General features: G+C 48.6%; 1 protein-coding gene across 2 annotated transcripts; it reads left to right on the top strand.

Annotated features, from left to right (window-relative positions):
• Positions 1 to 713: 713 nt before the first annotated feature.
• POPDC2 (popeye domain containing 2) lies at positions 714 to 22,764 on the top strand. 2 transcript variants are annotated; one of them, XM_062208652.1, is made up of 4 exons: positions 714 to 1,594; positions 6,346 to 6,454; positions 13,399 to 13,804; positions 20,981 to 22,764. In XM_062208652.1, exons 1-4 carry the CDS (start codon positions 1,101 to 1,103, stop codon positions 21,064 to 21,066), a joined length of 1,095 nt encoding a protein of 364 aa, XP_062064636.1. In that variant the 5' UTR covers positions 714 to 1,100; the 3' UTR covers positions 21,067 to 22,764. The 2 variants fall into 2 exon arrangements, with proteins under 2 accessions (XP_062064636.1, XP_062064626.1); XM_062208642.1 differs by having other exon boundaries at positions 13,399 to 13,945; positions 20,981 to 21,071.
• Positions 22,765 to 24,013: the final 1,249 nt, after the last annotated feature.

Genomic DNA, 24,013 nt, shown 5'->3' with positions numbered 1-24,013 from the left:
AGAAGGAAGATAATATTTACTTTGAAGGGTTATTATGATGGCTAAATAAAAAGTGTGTAAAAATGCCCAATTCAGGTCTGGCGCTTCATGGGTATTAATAGGTGTTGGTTATAACTTGGAAATATTGGAGAGGGGAGGTGGCTAAGGACCTGGGCAATCATTTTTTAACTGTTACTGGGACCAGGTATGTGCAGGGCAAAGTCAGCCTTGAATTCAAAAAGCTGCTCCACATAGTTATTTTTTGTTGAATGGATGTCAAATAAATGCCTGGATGACATTTGCGGCGTGGGTTAATAAGGCTTTCAAGGGGGTTTCCAGTTCTCACTTTTAGGAGTTTTTTTCTGATAATAGTCCCATACTTTCCTACTTTGATGTGTCCTTTTACCTCACAGGAGCCTCCTGGCCCTCCCCACAGTGGGGGCTCTGCCCGGAGCCTTGAGGTAAACCCTACCCTCACATTCCCTTTGTCCCTCCCTGCCCGCCTCTTTGCCCCGAGGTCTTATCTTGTCCTCTGGGAGGTATGTTAAGTGCTCCGCCAGCCTGCCTGTGTGCCTGGCCTGTTTTTTCTCACTGCCAGTACCTCTTAGATTCCAATTCCAAACATGGTATCCATCTGGGGTCACCCTTTCTTCCGGTGCCAAGAGAGAACGCATTCCAAATGGAACACAAGTGTGCCTCCCAGGCCAGGCTCTCCTCACTCTGCTTGGGAACAGCAGAGAGCAGGATGTGCGCGCTGCATCCCACGCTGCCGACCTTTCAGTCTCGCAGGGCTACCTTTCCCACCGAACAGCCCAGGCTTTCTGCTCAGAGCCACATTTGCAGACTATCTTAAGGAACCCCAGGCGGAGGACGCCTGCCGGAGCTCTGCTGAAGGGGGAGACAGACAGAGACGGAGAAAGAAAAGTTTTTCAAACTCTCCATGCAGTGTGCTATGTTCTTCCATTCATTCCCAAAGCTGCAGAAGCATTCCATTCGGGAAAGGGAGCCTGCAGTGAGCAGCACCGGTGAGAAGACGCCTGGGCGAGCAGATTAATTCATTTTCTGCATTTTCTATGAGAGGACAGTAGTAGAGGCCAGTAGGGCATTGAGAAGGCCCAGAGATGAGTGCCAACAGCAGCAGCTCAGCGGGCCAGCTCCTGTGGCAGGGGCCGGTGTGTATCAGCTGGAAGCCGGATATGGAAGGAGCTGTCTACCACCTGGCCAGCTGCATCTTGCTCCTGGGCTTCATGGCGGGCAGTGGGGTGTATGGCTGCTTCTACCTTTTTGGCTTCCTGGGCACTGGCTACCTATGCTGTGTGCTGTGGGGCTGGTTTCATGCCTGTGGCCTGGACATTCTCCTTTGGAGCTTCCTGCTGGCAGTGGTCTGCCTGCTCCAGCTGGCGCACCTGGTCTACCGCCTGCGTGAGGACACCCTCCCTGAGGAGTTCAACCTCTTGTACAAGACGCTGTGGCTGCCCCTGCAGGTGCCCCTGCAGACATACAAGGAGATTGTTCACTGCTGTGAGGAGCAAGTGTTGACACTGGCCATGGAGCAGACCTATGCCGTGGAGGGTGAGACACCCATCAACCGCCTGTCCCTGCTGCTCTCGGGCCGGTGAGCTACTCCATCATGCCCAGAACTTTCCCCCTCTGGCCCACATTTCTCATTTCCTAGCCTGTCCCTTTCCATTTCGTGTCCCCGTCTACTTAGGGAAGGATGTGGCAACTGAAACAATCTAAAATAGATTTTTCTAAGAGTAGATTTGCTTCCTCTTTCTTAGCATTTTCCAGATCATGAGATGACTGTTTGGCAAGAATGATGGTGTGTGCTCTTGCTACTGGATATGGGGTAATTGTTTCTTGAGCCACACCTGAAATGACTACACCACACACAAACACACACAAAGCTGTGGCAGCCTCTCTTTGGGAAACGGGACCTCTCCCAGAGTAGTTTGTTCCTTCCATAATCAGTCAACATTTTCTAAGCACTAGCTATGTGCAGGGAACAATGCCAGAAACTGAGAGGAGTTTTCCGTAATCCATATTCCTGGCTAAGTCATCAAGGAAACAGCTCCACATGTATTTGGGACATCCTGTACAGACTCTGTATGGTAGCCTCTCTGTGCAGTCAGGTATGGAGAGAGAATATCCTTGTCCACTTTTCCATTTCTCTTGTTCTGTTGAGACTCTGGCATACCAAGAAGTCGGGTACAGATGAGGGTCCAACAGTGAGAGACAGATAGAGCAATGCCTGCGTGTTGCTGAGGATGTGGGGACACACCTGCCTCCTCTGAAGATGGACAAGCATTGGCAGAAGTTAGTCTTAGTTAGGATCAGTGAATGCCCAGGCAGCCTGGATGTGAATGTTGGCTACTGATATCTCCTAGGAAAATACCAGGGGACTCTGTGCTGTACACTTGGTGGGCATCGGTGATTTTTTTTGAAACATGGCCCTAGTGGTGCTTCTGTGTACCCCACCTCCCCACTAGCTTGCTTGAAAACAAGACAGTGTGGTAGAAAAGGTAAGATGGTAATCAGAAGAAAGAAAGAAATCAGATAAGACTGCAAAACATACAGTGTTGTTTTTTAAAGTTTGATAATGATGATGATGGTACAACTAATAATAAGAATGATTAGAATACATATTATATATTAATTATATAATCCAAAGAGTTGTGTGTCTATGCTTTGATGTGGTTTGGGCTTGGAGGTCCTGGATTGAGTGAGCTAAAAAAGAAGACATTTTGTGGGCAGGCCTCCCATTACGTTTATGAGTTAATTGCAAGTGTAAGCAAATGCAACTCTTTGGAAACAAATAAAGATGTAAATACAAATACATCAGGACTAGTGCCAAAATGCTTGCTACCTATAGGTTGAGGCTTGAAGCAAAGACAATGGAGGGTCCCATGATGTCACTTGCTCCTAGCAGCTCCTGTGTTCAAACGGGGGACTTGAGACCAGCAGAAGTGCCCCCTTCATGTGATGGTGCTCATTTGCTGGAAGCCTATACAATGGCAGCTGGTTCATGTCTCATGTATGATTGTTTTACCATGAACTTGTATAAGTCCCCTTCCCCGTGAAGGGGGCATGCGAATTTACTCCTCACTGTAGCTTTTCTCAGTATGCATGGCATCAAAGGCCTGCATCAGAACTTAGACCATTTTGCTTTTTTTTTTTCTTGCTTTTCAAGGTTTGGAACAAGAGTCTTGTTATTGTTGCTGTTGTCTTTCGATGTCAGCCTGTCTCAGTTTTGTGAAGGTGGTCACGAGGAAGAGACCTCCAGTCCCTGCCGGAGAATCCTTGTACCTGGGGTAGTGATAGTGAGCGGATAAACACTTCAAAGTGGAAACAAGAACTCCATGCCCGGAAACAGGGCCCTCTTGTGTAGACCCCCTCATCTCACATGCGGACTCTCATCTGGAGCCCTGTGCTCAACCCTCAGAAGTCTTTTTAGGGCAGTCAGTTCCTTTCAAGACTTAGGGAGGCAAAGTGATTCTCCCAAAGTCTATCCTGCTGCCAATGTGTGCTTACCGTTGGAGAGCTTCCCTCACACACAAAGCACAAACTCCCTTGTGTACAAGCCCCGAGCAGGGAACAGACTGTCTATGCTGTTCCTTGAGGAGGAAATCACCTGTCATCCAGGAAGTGCAGAGGGAGAAGAGACCGATGACAAAGGAGATAGTCTACCGATTTCAGTGGATTCAGTAGGCCCACAGGCCCACAGTAGGATGTGGTCACTCTGTTCTTCCACACTTGCCTGGGTAGGCAGATTCCTGGCCCGAGGCGATGATGGGAGGGTCTGATGTGCACTGTGGCAGCTCCTTTCTCTCCTGTAGGCATCCTTTCTTGAAGAAGCTTTTCCTTGAGGGTTTAACTCCTTTTTATGGTGACACTGAGCTTGCTCACGCCTCTGTTCACTCTTTCTCCCGCACAAACACATGGTAAGACTAGGGCTCCAATGTTAACTATGAGTGATACTGTCCCAGTATGACGGTCTATCAACAAGAGTCAGGAATTAATGTTTGTCATCATGGTCAGTGACAGATATACCCACCGTATTTCCACAGAGAAGCGCAAAGTGCTGAGAGAGCAGTAGCTAGCTTAGCAGCACTCACTGATCTGGGGAGGTCAGACTTGGAGGACAGCTTAAGGTGAGCCTTGAGAAGAGGTTAGCTGGAGACAGTATGTGTGAAAACCCTGATGTAGCAGAACACAGCACTTGATTTTCTCCTGCATCCATTCGTTGCCCAGGGCAGTCCTGCCAGGTAGTCTGTGAATTACCTGCTCTCTAGGAGCAAGCATATCTCTACCATTGGAGGCTGCGGGCTGACTCCATCCTCAGCTTGACTTGAGACCTACATCCCCTTCTGTCTTTAATCTTTAAGTTGTCAGGCATCCGGCAAGTTTATCAGTTGGTGATGGTCTTTGGAAATTTATATGCTGCCACATATATTTCTAGGCGTTCATTAAAACAGCATGACTCAGAAGTGCTAATATCTCATTGGTCAGGACTTAGCCATGGCTGCATCTAACAGCAAGGGAATCTGGGAAATGTAGTCTTTAGCTGTGCAGCCCTGTGTCCAGTTAGAACTCCAGTTCTATAGAGAAAGACAACAAACAGATACTGGAGAAGACACTGGACTTCCCAGCTCTCTGTCCACCCCCAGCATTCTCTGCTTTTCAATATTCTGTTCAAACTTCAGGACACAGCTCAGGTGTCATCTTTGAGATGTCTGCCATCCAAAGAGAACCAACCTCTCCCCTTCCTCTGTGCTCCTCTTTCACAACAGCACTGAGCACACTGATTCACCATCAGTGATTGATCTACTTGTGACTTCCACTCAGCTGTGACGTTCTCAAAGGCAGGGGCCAGCTCAAACCCATCTCTGCATTCCCAGCCCTCCCAGAACTCAGGAAGTGTTCTCTGTGTATTTGTTCAGCCAGCCAAGCTCCAGAAATAGTGGAAGGATAGCCCCATCTACATGGACAGGGTGTGTCTTTGAGATCTTTCTTGTCTTCCCCCCTTGCCAGATAGAGGCACCTTCTTACCTGATATAACTCACTTCAGAAGAGAGGTTAAAGACTCAACTCTGAGGCTTTTTTGGAGAAAAGAAATAAAAGCCCATCCTGTATCCTAATCTTCTTCCAGATGCGACATCATATCTGAAATTCGTTCAGTACACCCAGGCACAGCCAGTGATGTGCCTTCGGTCCTAACAAGTCCTCATCCACTGCAGCCCCCGTCCCTGCAGGGCAGAGCACCAGGCTAGGTGCCAACTGCCTAGACACAGAGTCAGCAAGCAGCATGAGTGATGTTTCTAAGTCCAAAGTTGTGGAGCCAGCCCTGTGGTTGTGAAGACAGGCAAGTCAAGGGCTATAGAAAAGAATATTCACAACACGAAAACAAATATATTAATTGGGATTATTGGCAGTAGCCACAGGTGCCCTACCACCCTCCCAAAGATCTGGTGACAGGGTGGCAACATGGAGTCATGGCTGGAACACAGACTCTCAGTTCTGCTGCTTGGTAGCTGTGTACCCTTCAACTCACCACTCAGCCTTTCTGAGCATCAACCTCCTTAGCTGCAAAACACGGGTGGGAGGGATAACCTACCTTGGGTTATGGTGAAGATTAATAAGAGAACACTTGTAAAGTGTCGGAGCCTGGAAAGCACTTACAATGCAAGCATGAGATGTATCAATCAGGGCTCTTCATGCAGCCTGTGTGGTGCAGCTCTGTGTTGCTGGGAACACTCTCTATGTTGTGCTGTATCAGAGCCACAGGCCACAGGGGCCGTGGTGATCCACACAAGTGAGGAGCTGAATTGCTACCCTGACTTATATGCAAGTGTAACTGGCCACACGTGGCTAGTGGGCAGAGAACTCTAGAGCACTGGTTTTCACCTTGGCTGTGTGTTGGCATCATTGGGGAGACTTAAAAACTAATACTGTCTGCATCCCACCATCTGAGATTCCCGGTTCCCTGCTCTGGCATAGGCCCAGTCCTAGGTGATTTTTAACACCTGCTCCACTCCACTCTTATCCTCCCAAGTCTTCCACTCTGCAGCATGGAATTGGGAATCATAGGGAGAAGGAGAAGGAGAAGGAAAAGGAGAAGGAGAAGGAGAAGGAGAAGGAGAAAAAAACAGGAGGAAACCCAGGGCTCGGGAAGTGGAAGCAGCATGGGTTTGCTCTCTGAGCTGCTTGCCTGTGGTGGTGGGGCTGCGCCTGCTTTGGTCTGGCCCTGCTTTGGGCGAGGTATTCTTGCTGAACGAGTCAGTCATGTGGTCAGCAACACCAAACCTCGGGGAGGGGGTCGGGCAGCCATTTCCCTTTTCCCACACGGTCTCTCCTCTCCCTTTGCAGGGTCCGTGTGAGCCAGGACGGGCAGTTTCTGCACTACATCTTTCCGTACCAGTTCATGGACTCTCCTGAGTGGGAATCGCTGCAGCCCTCGGAGGAGGGGGTGTTCCAGGTAACAAGGAGCCCCACGGCAGCACCACATTGCCCTGATGCACTATCCCCCGTCCCTGCTTATATCTGTCCTTCCTCCCCACCTCCTCCTCTGCAGAAAGAGTGTCTGGATCCTGGCGGAGGTGGGGTAGGGCAGGAAGGTACTGGGCCCTGATGGAGAGGCCCTGTTGCTTTTTTTTTTTTTTTAAAGATTTATTTATTTATTTGAGAGGCAGAGTTACAGAGAGGGAGAGGCAGAGGCAGAGAGAGAGAGAGAGAGAGAGAGAGAGAAAGAAGTCTTCCATCTGCTGGTTCACTCTCCAAATGGCCGAAATGACTGGAGCTGGGCCAGGCTGAAGCTAGGAGCCAGGAGCTTCTTCCAGGTTTCCCACATGAGTACAGGGGCCCAAGGAATTGGGCCATCCTCTGCTGCTTTCCTAGGCACACTAGCAGGGAACTGGATCAGAAGTGGAGCAGCCAGGACTCTAACCAGCACCCATATGGGATTCTGGTGCTGCTGGTGGCGGCTTAACCTGCTACGCCACAGCACTGGGCCCCTTGGACCCTGTTGCTCTTGTGCCTAAAATACTTTCAGAAAATCCTGCTGGCCACATGATAAAAACCCACACTCCTTGCAAGGTAATGTGAAACCTTCAGTGAACTCCAGTCATATCTCCCTATTTTTTCTGCTCTTACTAGTTGTGCCGAACTAGTGGCACGTCCCTAAACACCCAACAGTGTCCTGCAGCTCCATGCCTTGGCTCCCACTTTCTCCCCACATCAAAATACACACCTGAGATGCATTGCCCCCTGTGGACAAGACACCTCACTTGCTCCGTGAGGCCTGCCCAGACTGACCTCGCCAGCTTCCCCCCTCACACACACAGCTGCTGGCTCCTGCTCGCCTGCCTGTCCTCCTTTTCCTTGCTGCTCTCTGATGAGTGCAGTTTCCTTCCTGTCTCGTGCATGGTGAACTCTTTGAAGTAAAACTCTAGGCTTCTCTCTTGCTCTGCCCCAGGTGCCCAAGGACAGCATCTGGGACCCAGCAGGTGTGCAGTGAAGGCTCGGTGCGCTGGCTTGCTAGGGACTATGCGGGCTTCACATCCACACTCCAAGGAGGGGCTCCAAGGGGGAGTCCAGCCGCCCGGCTCCTACCCTCCTCTCTGGCAGTCCTTCAGATTTTCCTCGCAGTTCTCACGGCCTGAGCGGCCAGCACATCTCAGGCCCTGCGTATTACCTAGCCTCGGCTTTTCATTCTCACAACTCTATGGATGGCCTGTTTAACAGATAAGGAAACTAAAGCCCCAGATCACCATGTCATTTGCCCAAGGTCTTCAGCTACAACGTAGCAAACCCAGGGAGCCTGGATCTACTATTTCTATTCTGTTTTTTTTTTTTTCTTCTTTTTCTTTTTCTTTTTTTTTTTTTTTTTTGACAGGCAGAGTGGACAGTGAGAGAGAGAGACAGAGAGAAAGGTCTTCCTTTTGCCGTTGGTTCACCCTCCAATGGCCGCCGCGGTAGCGCGCTGTGGCCGGCACACCGCGCTGATCCAATGGCAGGAGCCAGGTGCTTCTCCTGGTCTCCCATGGGGTGCAGGGCCCAAGCACTTGGGCCATCCTCCACTGCACTCCCTGGCCACAGCAGAGAGCTGGCCTGGAAGAGGGGCAACCGGGACAGGATCGGTGCCCAGACCGGGACTAGAACTTGGTGTGCCGGCGCCGCAAGGCGGAGGATTAGCCTAGTCTGTTTTTTAAAAGTGGGAGGGCAGCAGGGAGTGGAGTTTCTCCTGCACACTCACACTCTTATAGGGACTCCCCTGTCCAGATGGTTTGCTGGTGTTGGGTTCCATGTGTCTCCTACCACTTCTATCAGGGAGTCCCTGGAAGCAGCATCTGAGCCAACCCCGGAACAGACACATGCCTGCCAGTGCCACCTGGCAAGGCCAGCTTCCGCCCCCACCCTGACATTTGGCTCTGTGATGACGAAGCCTGAGAGGCAATCCTGATCCCACTACCAAGCTCACCCGCCACAGACCCCTTGATTGTGGTCCTGCCTGCCACCTGCCACCCACCTGCTGTCTCTAACCAGCTCAAGCAATCTCCTGTGGGAAGGCTCCCGGGCCACAGGAATATGCAAGAGGGCTGAGTCAGGTCCCGAACTAGGCGGACCGGGCTCTGACACTGATGCGGAGCAACAGGTGGCGGCAGGCCGGCGTCCTCCCCAAGTTATGCTCCAGAGGAAGGGCTGTAACCCCAGATGGCCTCTCAGCCTGGAATGTCGGCATGGGCGTGTCCCTCCCATTTATATTTTTAGTGTGCACCCACACATTTGCTGCTGGCTGTGTAAAGTCCCATTTCCTCTCTGCAAATGTCAAGCGTCGTTCCAAGTTATAGTTCATCCTGTCCCTGCCTTTACATCATCTTTGTGGCTTGAGAGAGCAATCCACACTGACTGCCTGTGGTTGACACAAATGCATCAAGGCCATCACACCTCTCGACAACTCAGATCCAAATGCATTGACTGTTCAGCCCCGTGACACCCTGGTTAGTCACACAGCACAGCAGGGAGGAGGACTCACACAGAAATCATCATCATGCTCTGACGTGCATGCTGTGTTGCTGGGCCTAAACCCTGTTATTTATGCTATTTCATTGAATCCATTCAAACAACTGCTAAGGTGAGTTTTAGAGAAGAGGCTGCATACTGCTCAAGACTTCACAGACATGCCCATATGGCAGGCATGTGGGAGCTAATCCAGACACAGTTTCTGGAAGGCCTTGACCAAATGACAGTAGGTGGTTGCATGACAGTGGTGGACTTCCCTTAATTTACTTATCTGCTTCTGTGAAATTATTTTTTTGAGCACTCATTACAGGCACCACTAAAGGTAAACAGAATAGGTGAAGACCCCAGCCCTCACACGCTTTGCATTCTAGTTGGGAGAGGCAGACAGAAATAATCACAGACATAATGAATGAGTTAAGTCATAGCATGCTAGAAGGTGAAAACTGCTGGCTAAAGAAACAACGACGTAGAATAGTATGAGGGAGTTACAGTTGCAACTTTAAGTTTGGTGGTTATGGAAGTCTTTGTCATGTAGGTTACCTTGGTCACAGACCTGAGAAGTGACAGTGTGAGCTCTTTGGATATCCTGGGGGAAGAACAGATATCAGACAGAGGGAAGGGCCAGAGCAAAGTCCCTGAGGTGGGGCTGGTGTAACTGAGGTACAGAAAGGAGGCCAGAGCACCCAAACAGAGAGAAGGAAGAGAAGTTGGAGTGGTGATTGGGTGCCAGGTCACGGAGGGCCAGCGCATATATTTGCTAGATAGAGCCAAGAGACTTTCTTGAAGGCTTAGATATATATAGTATGTGAAAGAACGTGGGGCTCAAAGACAACTCTGAAGCTCTTGATCCAAGCAACTGCTAGGATGGGGCTGTTATCTGCCCCAGTAGAACTGGGGTAGGGGGCAGAATAGGAAGTTCACTCTGGGATGTGTTTGGTTTGTGTTATCTATGGCATGTAAGTGGAAATGCTGAATAGACAGTTGAATATTTCAGTCTGGAATTCAGGAATGAACCCTGGGCTTGAGACATAAATGCGAGAGTTGATTGTGCCCAGTTAATATTTAAAGCCACTGGACTGGGTAAGATCACCAAATGAGTGAGTGTGGACAGAAAAGGGATTTAACAATGAAAGTCTTGGACTCCAGTGTTAAGAAGTTGGGGAGGGGCCAGCACTGTGGCATAGTAGGCTAAGCTTCCGCATGTGACGCCAGCATCCCATGTGGGTGCTGGTTCTAGACCTGGCTGCTCCATTTCCAACCCAGCTCTCTGCTATGACCTGGGAAAGCAGCAAAAGATGGTGCAAGTGCCTGTGCCCCTGCACCCATGTGGGGGACCCAAAATGTGCCCCTGGCTTTGGATCAGCTCAGCTCTGACCATTGCAGCATTTGGGGAGTGAGCCAGCAGATGGAAGACCTTTCTCTCTGTCTCTCCCTCTCATTGTTTTTAACTTTACCTCTCAAATAAATAAATCTTTAAAAAAAAAATAAGAAGAAGTTGGGGAGAAAAAGGGGATGCAGTAAAGGAACCTGAAAAGGGGCAGTCAGGGGAATTCACCGGGGCGTGTGTCAGCCTGGGAGCTGAGCAAAGGCGTGGCAAAGAGCAGGGGTGTCGGTGGGCTTGAATGCCCAGGAAACTGACCACCGGATTCAGTGACTCAGAGGTCACTGATGACCTCATCAGGAACAGCGTTTGTGGACTGCCAGGGACAAAGCCATAGAAGCTTAAAGAGACAGTGAGAAGAGGAATTGGAGACAGTGAGTATAGACAGTTTTCTCAGGGAACTTTGCTAAAAAGAGGAGCAAATTCCTGGAGTAGTAGCTGGCCAGGGAAATGAAGTGAAGAAAAGGATACTGTCCTTTAGACGGAAGAAATCTGAGCTTGTGCATAGGGATGCCCGCAGCCTTCAGGATGGAGATGTTCATGTGTAGATTAGCTCTTTTTTTTTTTTTTTTTTGACAGGCAGAGTGGACAGTGAGAGAGAGAGACAGAGAGAAAGGTCTTCCTTTTGCTGTTGGTTCACCCTCCAATGGCCGCCGCGGCCGGCTTGCTGCGGCCAGTGCACTGCGCTGATCTGAAGCCAGGAGCCAGGTGCTTCTCCTGGTCTCCCATGGGGTGCAGGGCCCAAGCACTTGGGCCATCCTCCACTGCCTTCCCGGGCCACAGCAGAGAGCTGGACTGGAAGAGGAGCAACTGGGACAGAATCCGGCGCCTCGACCGGGACTAGAACTTGGTGTGCCGGCGCCACAGGCGGAGGATTAGCCTAGTGAGTTGCGGCGCCGGCCTAGATTAGCTATTACTGAGACATACCCACCGTGCGCTCTGGAGGGGAGGTCTGACTTGGGAATCGTGCAACCACAAGATTGTGAAAACTGCTTGCAGAACTGTTAGCAAGGGACAGATCTCTGGTATTATTTTCAGAATTCTCATGAAGCAACGTGTTCAGAGAGATTATGTCATTTATGTGATGTCACACAGCTGACAAAGAAAAACCAGCTTCTGGCCTTGAGTTTGGGTGGGGTTGAGGGGGTGAGAGGGGGAAATGAATAAAGGAAATGGAGGAAGGGCTAGCAGAGAGGAGGGAAGAGGAGAGGAGGGTAGTGGGAGATCAGGCAGGCAATGCAGGAAGTTAAAGGATGATATATATTCATTATTTGGAGAGTCAACCCTACATTTAATTAGATAATGCATTTAAAGTGCTTAACACACACCTGGCTCACAGTCTTGATAAATGGCAGCTGCCACCACCACCACCATCATCATCACCTCCGCTGTCTCCATCCACAACCACACACCATGAGCCCTGCCATCCCTAAATATTATGCCAATCAAATTATAGAAAAGTATGTGACTCCACACCCATTTCTTACACTATCTCAAGCATATTTCCATTTTTTAAAAAAGATTTATTCATTTGAAAACCAGAGTTACAGGGAGAGAAAGGGAGAGAAAGAAAGCAAGATATCCCATCTGCTGGTTCACTCCCCAAGTAACAGCCAGGAGCCAGGAACTTCTTCTGGGTCTTCCACATGGGTGACAGGGATTCGAGGTACTAGGGCCATCTTCAGCTGCATTTCCCAGGCCAGGACCAGAAGTGGAGCAGCCTTGAAACAAACTGGCGCTTACATGAGATGCCTGCGCTGCAGACAGCCATTTTACCTGATGGTCCTGCATGTTTCCGTTTTAACCCTAGCTTTACCACTTGTCATTGTTTTGATGAGGATTTATGTAGCACCTACTGTATGCTGGGCACACATTATTGCTTATATCCCCTGCAAGTGCTATTTAACAATGCACCGTGGACATGCAATGAGTGCTCAGATGAACAAAGAAATGGAGAATTGGGTGCCCTCGGCTTTCTGCTCTTGAGAGGCTGTCTTCCTCTGGGCCCTTTTACTGACTACTCATCACATCTTTTCGTGATAGACAAAGTTAGGAGCAACTACATGTGCCTGAGTCCCAGGCCAGAGCCCCATCCACTGGATGTAGCTTGCCCTGCCAGCCAGAAGCTTTTCCTATAACTAAGCTTCTTTCTACCCTTTTTGTGTTCCTACCCCTGATCTACGAGGGCACTTCAAAAAGTTCATGGATAACTGACTTAAAAGATGAGTTTATTTTGGTGCAAAAAAAATTGGAGTCCATGCATAGTTGTTTCATAATATGCATTTTGAGACCCTTCACGTGCATGGATTTGAACATCTTTTGCATCAAAAATGAACTTATCTTTTAATTTCATTTTCTACAAACTTTTTGAAGTATTATCCTTCTTTATTCTGAAAATGAAGTCATCAGCATTTTGACTTCTCTTCAGAGCATTAGGAAGCTTGTTCTTTCTAACTACCTATCTTATCTATCATCTATTATCTATCTATGTATCTAGCTATTTATGTATCTATCTATCTACCTACCTATTCTAACTATCATCTATCTATATCTGCCTATTATCTATCAATCCTCTATCATCTATCATTCATCTATTATCTATCATCTATTTATATCTGCCTATCTATTATCTATCAATCCTCTATCATCTATCTATCTATCGATCATCCATCTTTTATCTATCTGTCTGTCTGTCTGTCTATCTATCTACCTATCTATCTCAATTGCAAGACCCAGGACCTTCTTCTGCTACTAGTGGTGTCAGCCATGGCACCCTAGGAGAACTAAGAAACTGGGAGGTTCCAGAGCGAGGGAATGGCTGCTCCCAGGACTCCTGAAACAGGACACCCCCATCTCAGTGCACGCAACTGAAAGTCTTTCCCTGGACCTCCTACAGGCAAGCCCGTGGAGGTACTTCAGGAAAAGGACAGCCGTGTTCCCAGTGACTGGCTGTTTCTTGGTGCTCAGCATGGGCAGATTTTCTAGCTTCAGCCTCACTATCTGCTTCTGACCCCTCTCAGGTCACCCTCACAGCTGAGACGGAGTGCAGCTACGTTTCCTGGCCCCGGAAAAGTCTCCACCTTCTTCTGAACAAGGAGCGGTACATCGCGCGCCTCTTCTCAGCCCTGCTGGGCTATGACATCTCAGAGAAGCTCTACACTCTCAACGACAAGCTCTTTGCCAAGTTCGGGCTACGCTTTGACATCCGCCTGCCCAGTCTCTACCACGTCCTGGGTCCCACTACCCCAGACGCAGAGCCAGGATCTGAGAAGGAGGAGGAGGAAGCCCACATGCCAGCCGTGTCTCCTCAAGCCGTGGCCACCGCTGCCCAGCAGATGCCCCCTTGTTCTCCCCCTCCAGCTGCCACCAACCTTCCTGCACCTCCGTCCCGGGCCAGGATGTCCAGGCCCGACAGCGGCCTCCTGGGTGAGGACTCCACCAGTCTGGTGCTGGAGGATTTTGAGGAGGTGTCAGGATCGGAATCATTCATGGATTATAGGAGTGATGGGGAGTACATGAGGTGAGGGGAGAACTAGCATGGGCACAGTCGCCGGCTGAGGACCCAGTGTAAGTACTCAGAACACAGCTGCCACACATTCCTGCCAACAGCTGGGCTCGACACAGCTCGGAAGGGCAAATACCTGTCTGCTGCATCTCCTCTCAAAGGGCTCACAGAACGTGGCATGAACCCAGTCTTGCAGACGGCAGCTCGCTCTGGGCGTGTGAAGGCCTGGAGGGGTTCCTTGTTTTGTTTTTCTCTCTTTCTTTCTTTCTTTCTTTCTCTCTTTCTTTCTTTCTTTCTCTCTTTCTTTCTTTCTTTCTTTCTTTCTCTTTTTCTTTCTTTCTAAGACTGACTTATCCATTTGAAAGGTGGAGTTACAGAGAGGGAGAAGGAGAGAGAAAGAAGTCTTCCAACCACTGAGTTACTCCCCAAATGGCAGCAACAGCCAGCACTGGGCTGGACCAAAGCCAGGAGCCAAGAGCTTCATCCAAGTCTCCCACATGGGTGTAGGGGCCTAAGACTTGGGCCATCTTCTGCTGTTTTCCCAGGAGCATTAGTAGGGAGCTGGATGGGAAGTGGAACAGCTGGGAGTTAAACCAACGCCCATATGGGATGCTGGCACTGCAGGTGGCAGCTTAATGCAACTACACCACAGAGCCAGCTCCAAGAGGGATTGTGATTGTTTTTTGGAAAATGGGCTGGTTGACATTTGGAGGGCACTGATAGGTTACTAAATTTTTGTACAAAGTCGTATAATAGCTGAGGCCACTTCTGGGGCTAAAGGGGTTTTTATTTGGCATACATTTTAAATGAAAGAGAATGCTGGCATGGTCCTAGTTCCTACTGATTGTCTTCCAGACAGAGAGTCCATTCTGGAGCGCAGTTGTTATTTAGCCTGGACTGGGCAGGTGTCCCTGTTACAGTTGCATTTGGGGGTGGGCATTTTGTCTAACAGTTAAGCTTCCAGTTAAGATGCTGACATCTCACACAAGAGCCCCTGGGTTCAATTCCCAGATTCTGCTCCTGATTCCAGCTTTCTGCTAACGTGGGACTTGGGAGGCAGTGGTTATGGCTCAAGTATTTGGACCCTGCCACTGCCTCGACTGATACCCTGGCTTTGGGACCCAACCCGCACGTTGCAGGCATTTGGGGAGTGAACCAGCAGATGGGAACTCTGTCTGTCCCTGCCTCTCAAATTAAAAGCTAAACCAAAAAATGTGTAGGAGGCGAACTTCAAAAAGTTGTTGGATGGAATTAAAAGGTAAGTATATTTTGATGTAAAAAAATTGAGAAGTCCAAGCATAGTTTGGGACATGTTTTCTACAAACTTTTGATGTCTCTTCCTCTTGTAAAGAGACTTGTGATTACAGCCTAATGGCTCAGGGAGGAACGCCCCCACCTTGCTTTCCTCTCAGTGGACGATGTTCAGGTTGTTGGGGGCAGAGGACTGGACGCTGCTCTGATTAAACTGCGCTGTGCTTGGGTATGGCCCTGGCTTTCCCCCAGCAACCCACACCGGAGGGAGGTGGGGTGGACGGGAATCTGGGCAGCCAGAGGGCACCTGTAGGACTTCCCTCTCAGGGTAGTGTGCAAGGGAGGCTACATTCGGCAGTTCTGGAAAATTGCTTTCTCATTCCCCCAGGCTGCTCTCACAACACGGTGACATTTGCTGCTGGGGCTCTGCCCAACCATGGTGGATGCCTGGCTTCAGCTGAGGAAAATCTCACCCTTGTCAGTTCACAAGGCCTTCCCCAGGGAAGGGGGCACTAAGAGACCCAGCATGCTTTGGGAAGCCCTGAGACACCAGCCCAGGGTACTCAAAGTGAATGAGCGAATGTTTGTGTGTTTTGAAAAACAAGTTGTATAAATGGTGGAAGAGGTAAGAGAGGAGAATGCTAGGAGGTTAGATATTTCCTTATGTGGCTACAGAATTTATCATCTCCAGTGGTACCAGTGTCCTCAGCTGAGTGATTCTGGGGTAGTTCCAAGGATCTGTCTACACCAAGATCACTACTGGCTTCCCCGTTGGCACTGTCGCCCCTGCCCAGCACAATGCTTCTGTCCCGTCGACCCCTCTCTGCCAAGCACGCCTGCCCTCCTGTCCGCTCTTCTCAGCTCCTAGCAGCTCTCTCTGTTCTAGGCTGCTCCTCTGGGTTCCTTGCTTTTCCCGGTCCTGTTGGCTCTCCCAGTTCTTTTCTCTTTCTGACTTATACATAGCCGTTGACTGCCTCAGTTTCCTACTCTTGTGTCTCTTTTCTTCTGAGCTCACGTCTCCCTCTGCATCTGTTCTTTGTCTTCTCCCATTTTATTGTTCACTGATTTATCTCTCCTTTCTCCCTCTTTTCCTTTCTCAGTTCCTGCCTTGTTTTGTCTTCTCTTCTTCCAGGGCCTCCCTGGTTCTTCTCATTTTATTTGTTTTAATTGGAACTCCTCCAAGATCAGTGTCTTTCCATCTATTTTTAAAAAACCAGGTGAAGGTGTGAAAATTCCCAACTTTCTGAATATTTTCCACATTTTGGGAGCAGGCAGCTTGGGGGACAAGAAAGAGGCCAGGACTGGGAAGACTGCCTCCTCTGCTTGGCTTCTAAGCAAATTTATGGCCTTTGGCAAACCATCCAACCTCCCTGAACCCTGCTTCTTCATTTGAGTCTGTTGGCCCCACTGTCTCCTCTTGACAGATGTGAGAAGGCAAAAGCTGAGTTTTTCACACAAGTTAAAGGGAAGTGGTCAGCTGTACAGTGGGACTTGAGTCCCAGGAAGCCTGTGTCTTTTCCTAGTAGCTCTTTAGTTTTTACAATTGCTCTGGAGCCATGGCTGTCCTGGTGGGTGGCGGGGCCGGCTTGCCTAGAAGTTCTCTCACTTTTGTCCCTGAGAAGAATCTGTCACCTACCCTGAGATCACTGTGCATTCATTGTGAAAGATCACAACTTGGTCCCCAAGTCCTCACCCCAATACTGTGAACCCCATTCAGCCTCTTCTGAAAACTCGAGTTGGGAAAACTGCTAAGGTAACTCACCTTCTAAAGCACTGGCATTTGCAGTAATGAAACAGTAGCAGGTGTTTTATGTTTAAGTGATAGAAACGGAAAAGACATTCTCTTTCAAACCATAGGGTTTTCAGAACAACTTGAAAATATGGTCAAACTGCTAAGTTTCAGATGGTTCTCAATTTAGTCTGTGATAATAGGATCATTGAACCTGAGCTCCTTTTCTGGCATGGTGGTTTTGGATGCATGGTTTGGCTTGCTTTCCATCCAAGCCCCTTCAGGGTTATGACAGTGAAATAGGTGTTTCTCCATGTGATTGGCAGCAGTTTGTCATCATTTCCTTTATAAAGTATAGCACAACTCACCATCTGTTTCCTGGCTCTTCTGTTACCAAAATTTTAAGCTCGTTGCCATTTGTTCTGACATAGCACTTACATATGAGGCACGGAGCTGCTGAATTCTGCAGCATTGTGAATGACATAGTCTGGTCACATTGACACTGGGGTTTGTCTCTGACACCAACTCAATTGGAAACCAACCTAAAACGGGCAGCGCTTCCACTGGAATTCATTCATTTATTTCTTTATTTGCTTGTTTATTTTTGCTCATCTGAACATGACAGACAGCAATGACAAAATTTGTCATGTCGCTAATTTTCCTGCAAATGTTTGTTTAGCACATCAGAAATATTGTTTCTCTTGACATGGAACTCTGTTTTTAAAAGAGTACTTTCTGCCGGCGCCGTGGCTCAACAGGCTAATCCTCCACCTTGCAGCGCCGGCACACCGGGTTCTAGTCCCGGTCGGGGCGCCGGATTCTGTCCCGGTTGCTCCTCTTCCAGGCCAGCTCTCTGCTGTGGCCAGGGAGTGCAGTGGAGGATGCACTTGGGCCCTGCACCCCATGGGAGACCAGGAGAAGCCCCTGGCTCCTGCCATCGGATCAGCACGGTGCACCGGCTGCAGCGCGCTGGCCACGGCGGCCATTGGAGGGTGAACCAACGGCAAAGGAAGACCTTTCTGTCTGTCTCTCTCTTACTGTCCACTCTGCCTGTCAAAAAGAAAAAGAAAAAAAAAGAGTACTTTCCTTCAGTCTGGTGGTGCCCATAATTGGAAATGGGCACTGTGAGGTTATGGACCTTCCAGTCAGAACTCAGATTACCCCTGCCCTCACTGGGATTTTTTCCCGTTTAATTTACGGGCAGCCTCCTCAGTGTTCTTCCCTCTAGGAGGTGCCTGGTGAATGGGGGACTCGTCCTGGAGAAATGCATCTGTGAGCTGGTCAGCTGACTTGGATAAGGAATCCATTGTCACAGACTAAGCTGAATGCTGTCTGAAATTGGATCAGTTTTTTTTTTTTTTAAAGATTTATTTATTTATTTATTTGAAAGTCAGAGTTATACAGAGAAAGAAGGAGATGCAGAGAGAGAGAGAGAGAGAGAGAGAGAGAGGTCTTCCATCCGCTGGTTCACTCCCCAACTGGCTGCAATGGCTGGAGCTGTGCTGATCCAAAGCCAGGAGTCAGGAGCCTCTTCCAGGTCTCCCATGCAGGTACAGGGGCCCAAGGACCCGGGCCATCCTCTACTGCCTTCCAAAGACACAGCAGAGAGCAAGATCAGAAGTGGAGCAGCTGGGATTTGAACCAGCACCCATATGGGATGCCAGCACTGCAGGTGGCAGCCTTACCTGCTATGCCACAGCACCAGCCCCTTGGGTCAGTTTTTGATTTTGTTTTTATGTGGTCCCTAAAGCTCTGTGGCTTGGAAAGTGAAAACTCCATTTTGTGTATGTTCTCTCTATTATTTAAACAAACAATACAGTGGTTATAATACGTAGGCCAATTCTCTGTGGTCAGAGAAGGGGCTCGGGATATAGTCCCAAAGGCCCGAGAAGCAATCCCACATTTTGGACTATGTTACATGGTGCATGCTTCAGGCACCATGCTAGGTCATCACAGAAGATACCTAGGTAAGAAGTGGAGAGATCTGATCTCCAGGAACAGGACAAGTATAACAGTTCCAAGTTCTCAGAAGAGTGGGAATTAGAATTTAACTTGATTTGGTGTAGTGCTTTGGGGAGAAATTGGATTACCAGGGGAAAGTTATAAGAATAAGAGGATTTCAGCTTCTCATTAAAAATAGATTGCCCATGGGGTGGTGAGTTACTCATCACTGGAAGAGTTCGAGCAGGGAGCAGAGGGAATCTGCGGAGATTGTAGGAGGAGATTCAGGCTCTGGGGAAGCAGCCTTAGATGACTGCTGATGAGGCACCTCTGACTATCTCTGCCACACCCTGATCCCGTGGTTCTCAGGGATGGACACTCATCCGGCCACTCAACTACCATCAAGGACAGGCGGCTCACCTGCAGAACAGGATCCGTATGCCTGTGTCTCCCTGACCAGGTGACTGTGAAGAGTAATAGAAGGAAATTATATAAGGCAGTTTCAAGTTGCAAAGCATGAGTTAAATGTGTGTGTTCTACAATCCTGCCGTGTATACTATCATCCAGCTCTGTACCATCATCATCTTCATCCTCAGAATCACATGCTTCTCCTTCATTTCTCCTAGTTTGGCTTTCCAGGGCAGGCGCCTAATCCTGTGACAACAAAAGGTGGAGGCCTCGTGAGAACCTGGGTGGCCCTTTAGCCTCTGACTTCAGTGCCGCCACCCCCAGCCTGCTCTCCTTTATTTGTTCAGGCCGAGACAGCCCAGGTGCTTGCCCTTGGAAGTGACCCTAAGGTGCATGGGAGCTGTCTGTGCTGGTAAATAGCACCTTTCTCAAGAGCCGAAGGGGAGACTCCTGGGCTGGGAGTCGGTCTTCAGAATGACGTGGTGGGAAGTGGGGTCTCTGGTGGTGCCACCTCGGCCTGCCACAAGCTCTGAGAGTCAGGTGAGCTGGGGGCCAGGTCTCTCCCCACCCTGAGGGTCATAGCAGCCTTGGTGGCACCCTGCTGCCTGTGCCATTCTTGTCCTTTCTGTTTAACGGGCCTTGTTCTCCCAACTCTTTCATTTGTAGAAAAAAAGGGGTCTGGCTGGCGCCGCGGCTCACTAGGCTAATTCTCCGCCTTGCGGCGCCGGCACACCGGGTTCTAGTCCCGGTCGGGGCACCGGATTCTGTCCCGGTTGCCCTTCTTCCAGGCCAGCTCTCTGCTGTGCCCTGGGAGTGCAGTGGAGGATGGCCCAAGTGCTTGGGCCCTGCACCCCATGGGAGACCAGGAGAAGTACCTGGCTCCTGCCATCGGATCAGCGCGGTGCGCTGGCCGCAGCACGCCAGTCGTGGCGGCCATTGGAGGGTGAACCAACGGCAAAGGAAGACCTTTCTCTCTGTCTCTCTCTCATTGTCCACTCTGCCCGTCTAAAAAAAAAAAAAAAAAGAAAGAAAGAAAAAAAGGGGTCTTACAAAACATCATTTTTTAAAAAATTATTTATTTATTTGAAAGGCAGAGTTATGGAGGACACACACACACACACACACAGAGAGAGAGAGAGAGAGAGAGAGAGAGAGAGAGAGAGAGAGAGATCTTCCAGCTGCTGGTTCACTCCCTAAATCGCTGCAATAACAGGGCTGGGCCAGGCTGAAGCCAGCAGCTAGGAGCTTCTTCTGGGTCTCCCACTTAGGGAGACCCAAGCACTTAGGTCATCTGCTGCTGCTTTCCAAGGTGCATTAGCAGGGAGCTGGATCAGAACTGGAGAGCTGGGACTGGAGCCAGTGTCCACATGAAATGCTAGCACTGCAGGCCATGGCTTAACCCACTGCACCGCAGCACCAGCCCTAAAACTTAGCGTTTTTCAATGCAAGTGTTGTTTTTCACTTGGACTGTTGGGTTCAATGGAAGTAGAACTCTGAAGATTGTTCAGAGAAAGCAAGAGTTGATTTCCTCGTCTCCTTGCCTATAAAATACTGCAGAGGCTTGCTCTCGATAGCTTCGAAGCTGACACATGCTAGTATTCTGGAATGAAATGGCTGCCTGATGCACCTTCCCCTACCATGTCAGGCTCTGGGGACAGCTAAATTATGGGGAAATACTAGAAGGGGGAAAAACTGAAAAGAGCCCTGGAGATTAGGTGAGCTGTCCGGAGCCACAGCACTGACACCATCCCTCTTTGTCTTTCCACAGCTTCTAGAACTCCTCTCCAGAGCCACTCTCAAGTTATGTCCCGAGGACAGGCCCCCTTGGCTCCAACCCACACTCCTGAACTTTAAGGATCAGTGGGCCACCCTTCTCCCCGTGGCCAGCCCACCTCCCCGCCGTGTTCACAGGACGGCCCCTCGTGCGCACCCCCTTCCCCTCACCCACCGGAAGCAGGCTCACTAGCAAGGTGGAAGCAGACACAGAAGGGGCCAGCACCACAGCTACGCAGAAGGCCCTGCGTGGCTTTGGGAAATGCACTGTCCTGAGCCCTCTTTCTGAGAGAGGCAGCCAGAGCACAAAAGTGTCCGCGCCTTACCAGCTGCAATTGTTGAGCGTGTACAGCGGGGGTTACAGAAGCCACCTCACTGGGTTATTGTGAGCATCAGATGAACTGATTTAAATAAAGCACCTGCAACCCAGCATGGCACCCAGAAAGCACCCAATGAGCCACTCAGCTCCTGGCCGAATGTCGTTTTCTTGAATTGTGCGAAAGGATCCATGGAGTCAGCTCTCTGGGAACTTGTCACTCGTGGTTAATGTTATTTTTCCAGTCCTATTCAGTGTATGGAAGTAGAAATTTAAAAACCTTGCTTTCCCTCAGGCTTTTACATTCAGCTTACCAATCACTTGTTCTGTTTATAAGCCTACTATTAAACTATTTTTTAGAAAGTCTTTTTTTAAGATTTCTTTATTTATTTGAAAGTCAGAGTTATATAGAGGAGAGGCAGAGAGGGAGGTCTTCCATCCACTGGTTCACTCCCCAACTGATCGCAGCGCCTGGAGCTGTGCCAATTTGAAGCCAGGAGCCAGGAGCTTCCTCCAGGTCTCCCACGTGGGTGTAGGGGCCCAAGCACTTGGGTCATCTTCTACTGCTATCCCAGGCCATAGCAGGGAGCTGGATCAGAAGTAGAACAGCTGGGTCTCAAACTGGTGCTCATATGGGATGCTGGCACTGCAGGCAGCGGCTTTACCTGCTACGCCACAGTGCTGGCTCCTAGAAAGAGTTTTTTTTACAAATGCAGTTAATTGAGTTTCCTTAAACATTTAATATATATATAATGTATTCTCTTTTCTTTTTTCCATGAATACTTGAACATATATTCTATTTATCTGTTGCTGTATAATACCTATCCCTAAACCATCACTTAGTGGAATATCTTGCTCATGACTGGGAGATGTGTCTGGATTCAGCAGAGTGGTTCTTACTCAGGATTTTTTATGCCAATGCCGTCAGAGTTGCTGGGCCTAGAAGCCTCTCAGAGGTGTCCCCACTCACCAGCCTGGAGCCTAGACAGGCAGCAGCTCAACAGCTGAGAGCTGGGACAGTGCTGGCTCGCTTGCGCGCTCTCTCTCTCTCTTCCCTATTCATTTTTGTTGCTCTATAGCACTCTGTTGTATCATTATACCAAAGCTTACTTACCCATTCTACTCTTGATGTGCATTTGGGCTTAACTTAAGGCAGTTTCCGACGTGCTGCTGCGAACATTCTTGTACATACGTTTGGGTGTACATATGTGCACATTTCCTGGGTGTATCCCTAGGCATTGGGTGTTCAGCATGGTAACACAAAGATTTCCTAGGTGGTTGTTCCAGTTTCCATTCCCACTAGTTGCATATGAGAGATTCCAGCAACTTCTCATCCTCCCCAGTAGTTGGCATTGCCATGTTTTCCCATGTTAGCCATTTGGGCATATACAGCAGCATATCGTTGTGGTTTTAACTTTCATTTCCCTGAGAAATAATAAAGTTGAGTGCCTTTGCCTTCACCATATGGATATCTCCTATTGTAATGTGTCTGTTCTAGTTTCCTCTCCCTGTAGCTATTTGTGTGTATGCTTTTTAAACTTAAGGAAATTCTTTAAATATTTAGGTTAAGAGTCGGTGCTGGCTATATATAATCAAATATTTTCTACTTGTGGCTCTTTTTCTCCTCCTGTTTTGATGAACATAAGTTTTATAATTTAATATAGTAATTTATCAACCTTTTCCTCTGGTTGGTATTTCCTGTGTCGTGTTTAAGAAATCTTCCTCCTCTGAGGAGCCTCACCTATGTTATCTTCTAGACCTACCATCAGCCTGGATTTCGCTTTGATGTATGGTATGAAGGGAGAGTCAAAACTCATTATTTTCCATTGGATTTAATCCACTAAGCAACACTCATTGACATGATTGTCTTATCTCACGCAGTATTCAGTGTTCCTCTGTCATACAGCAAATGTCCCTGTATCTGTAGATCTGTTTCTGGATCTTCCATTCTGTCCCAATGGCCCATACTGCCATCCTTGAAAATTCTACTTGGTTATAGTTATTGTAGCTTTATAATAAGTTTTGATATCTGGTAGTCTTCAAACTGTTCTTGCAGTTTTGGTTATTTGTGGCCTTTATATTTTCATATAAATTTTAGAATTGGTTTGTCAATTTGACAAAATAAATAAACCTTGCTGGCATTTTTATTATAATTTTATCCACACTAAGGGTAGAGTTGATCAAGAATTGAAATTTTTATAATATTCATTTTTCAATCCTTGAACAGAATTTGGCACTTTATCTATTTTGGTCTTTTTTTTCTCTTGATAGTGTTTTGTAGTTTTCTATGTAGATGTCTCTGCACTTTTTTTTTTTTTTTTTTTTTTTTTTTTTGGCTTTGCATTTGCAGACTTTGTAGCTGAAGAAACTGGTTTGTTATCTTAGTGGCTATCCTGGGTTGCAAGGCCTGATTTCCATTTGTGGTATTCTTTTTATTTTTTTAAGATTGTACATTAATTTGAAAGGCAGAGTTACACACAGAGAGAGAGAGAGTGAGAGAGGGAAAGACAAGAAAGAGATCTTCTGTCTGCTGCTTCACTCCTCAAAAGGCCATATTGGCTGGAGCTGGGTCCATCCGAAGCCAGGAACCAGGAGCTTCTTAGTTTTCCCACATGGTACAGGGCCCAAAAACTTGAGCCATCCTCCACTGCTTTCCCAGGAACATTAGCAGGGAACTGGATCAGAAGTGGAACAGACAGCCTTCACCTCCGC

The sequence above is a fragment of the Lepus europaeus genome, chromosome 2 (assembly GCF_033115175.1).
Source record: "Lepus europaeus isolate LE1 chromosome 2, mLepTim1.pri, whole genome shotgun sequence".
Taxonomy (NCBI): domain Eukaryota; kingdom Metazoa; phylum Chordata; class Mammalia; order Lagomorpha; family Leporidae; genus Lepus; species Lepus europaeus.
The sequence above is the reverse complement of the archived record's forward strand: the minus strand, read 5'-3'. Positions and strand labels throughout refer to the sequence as shown.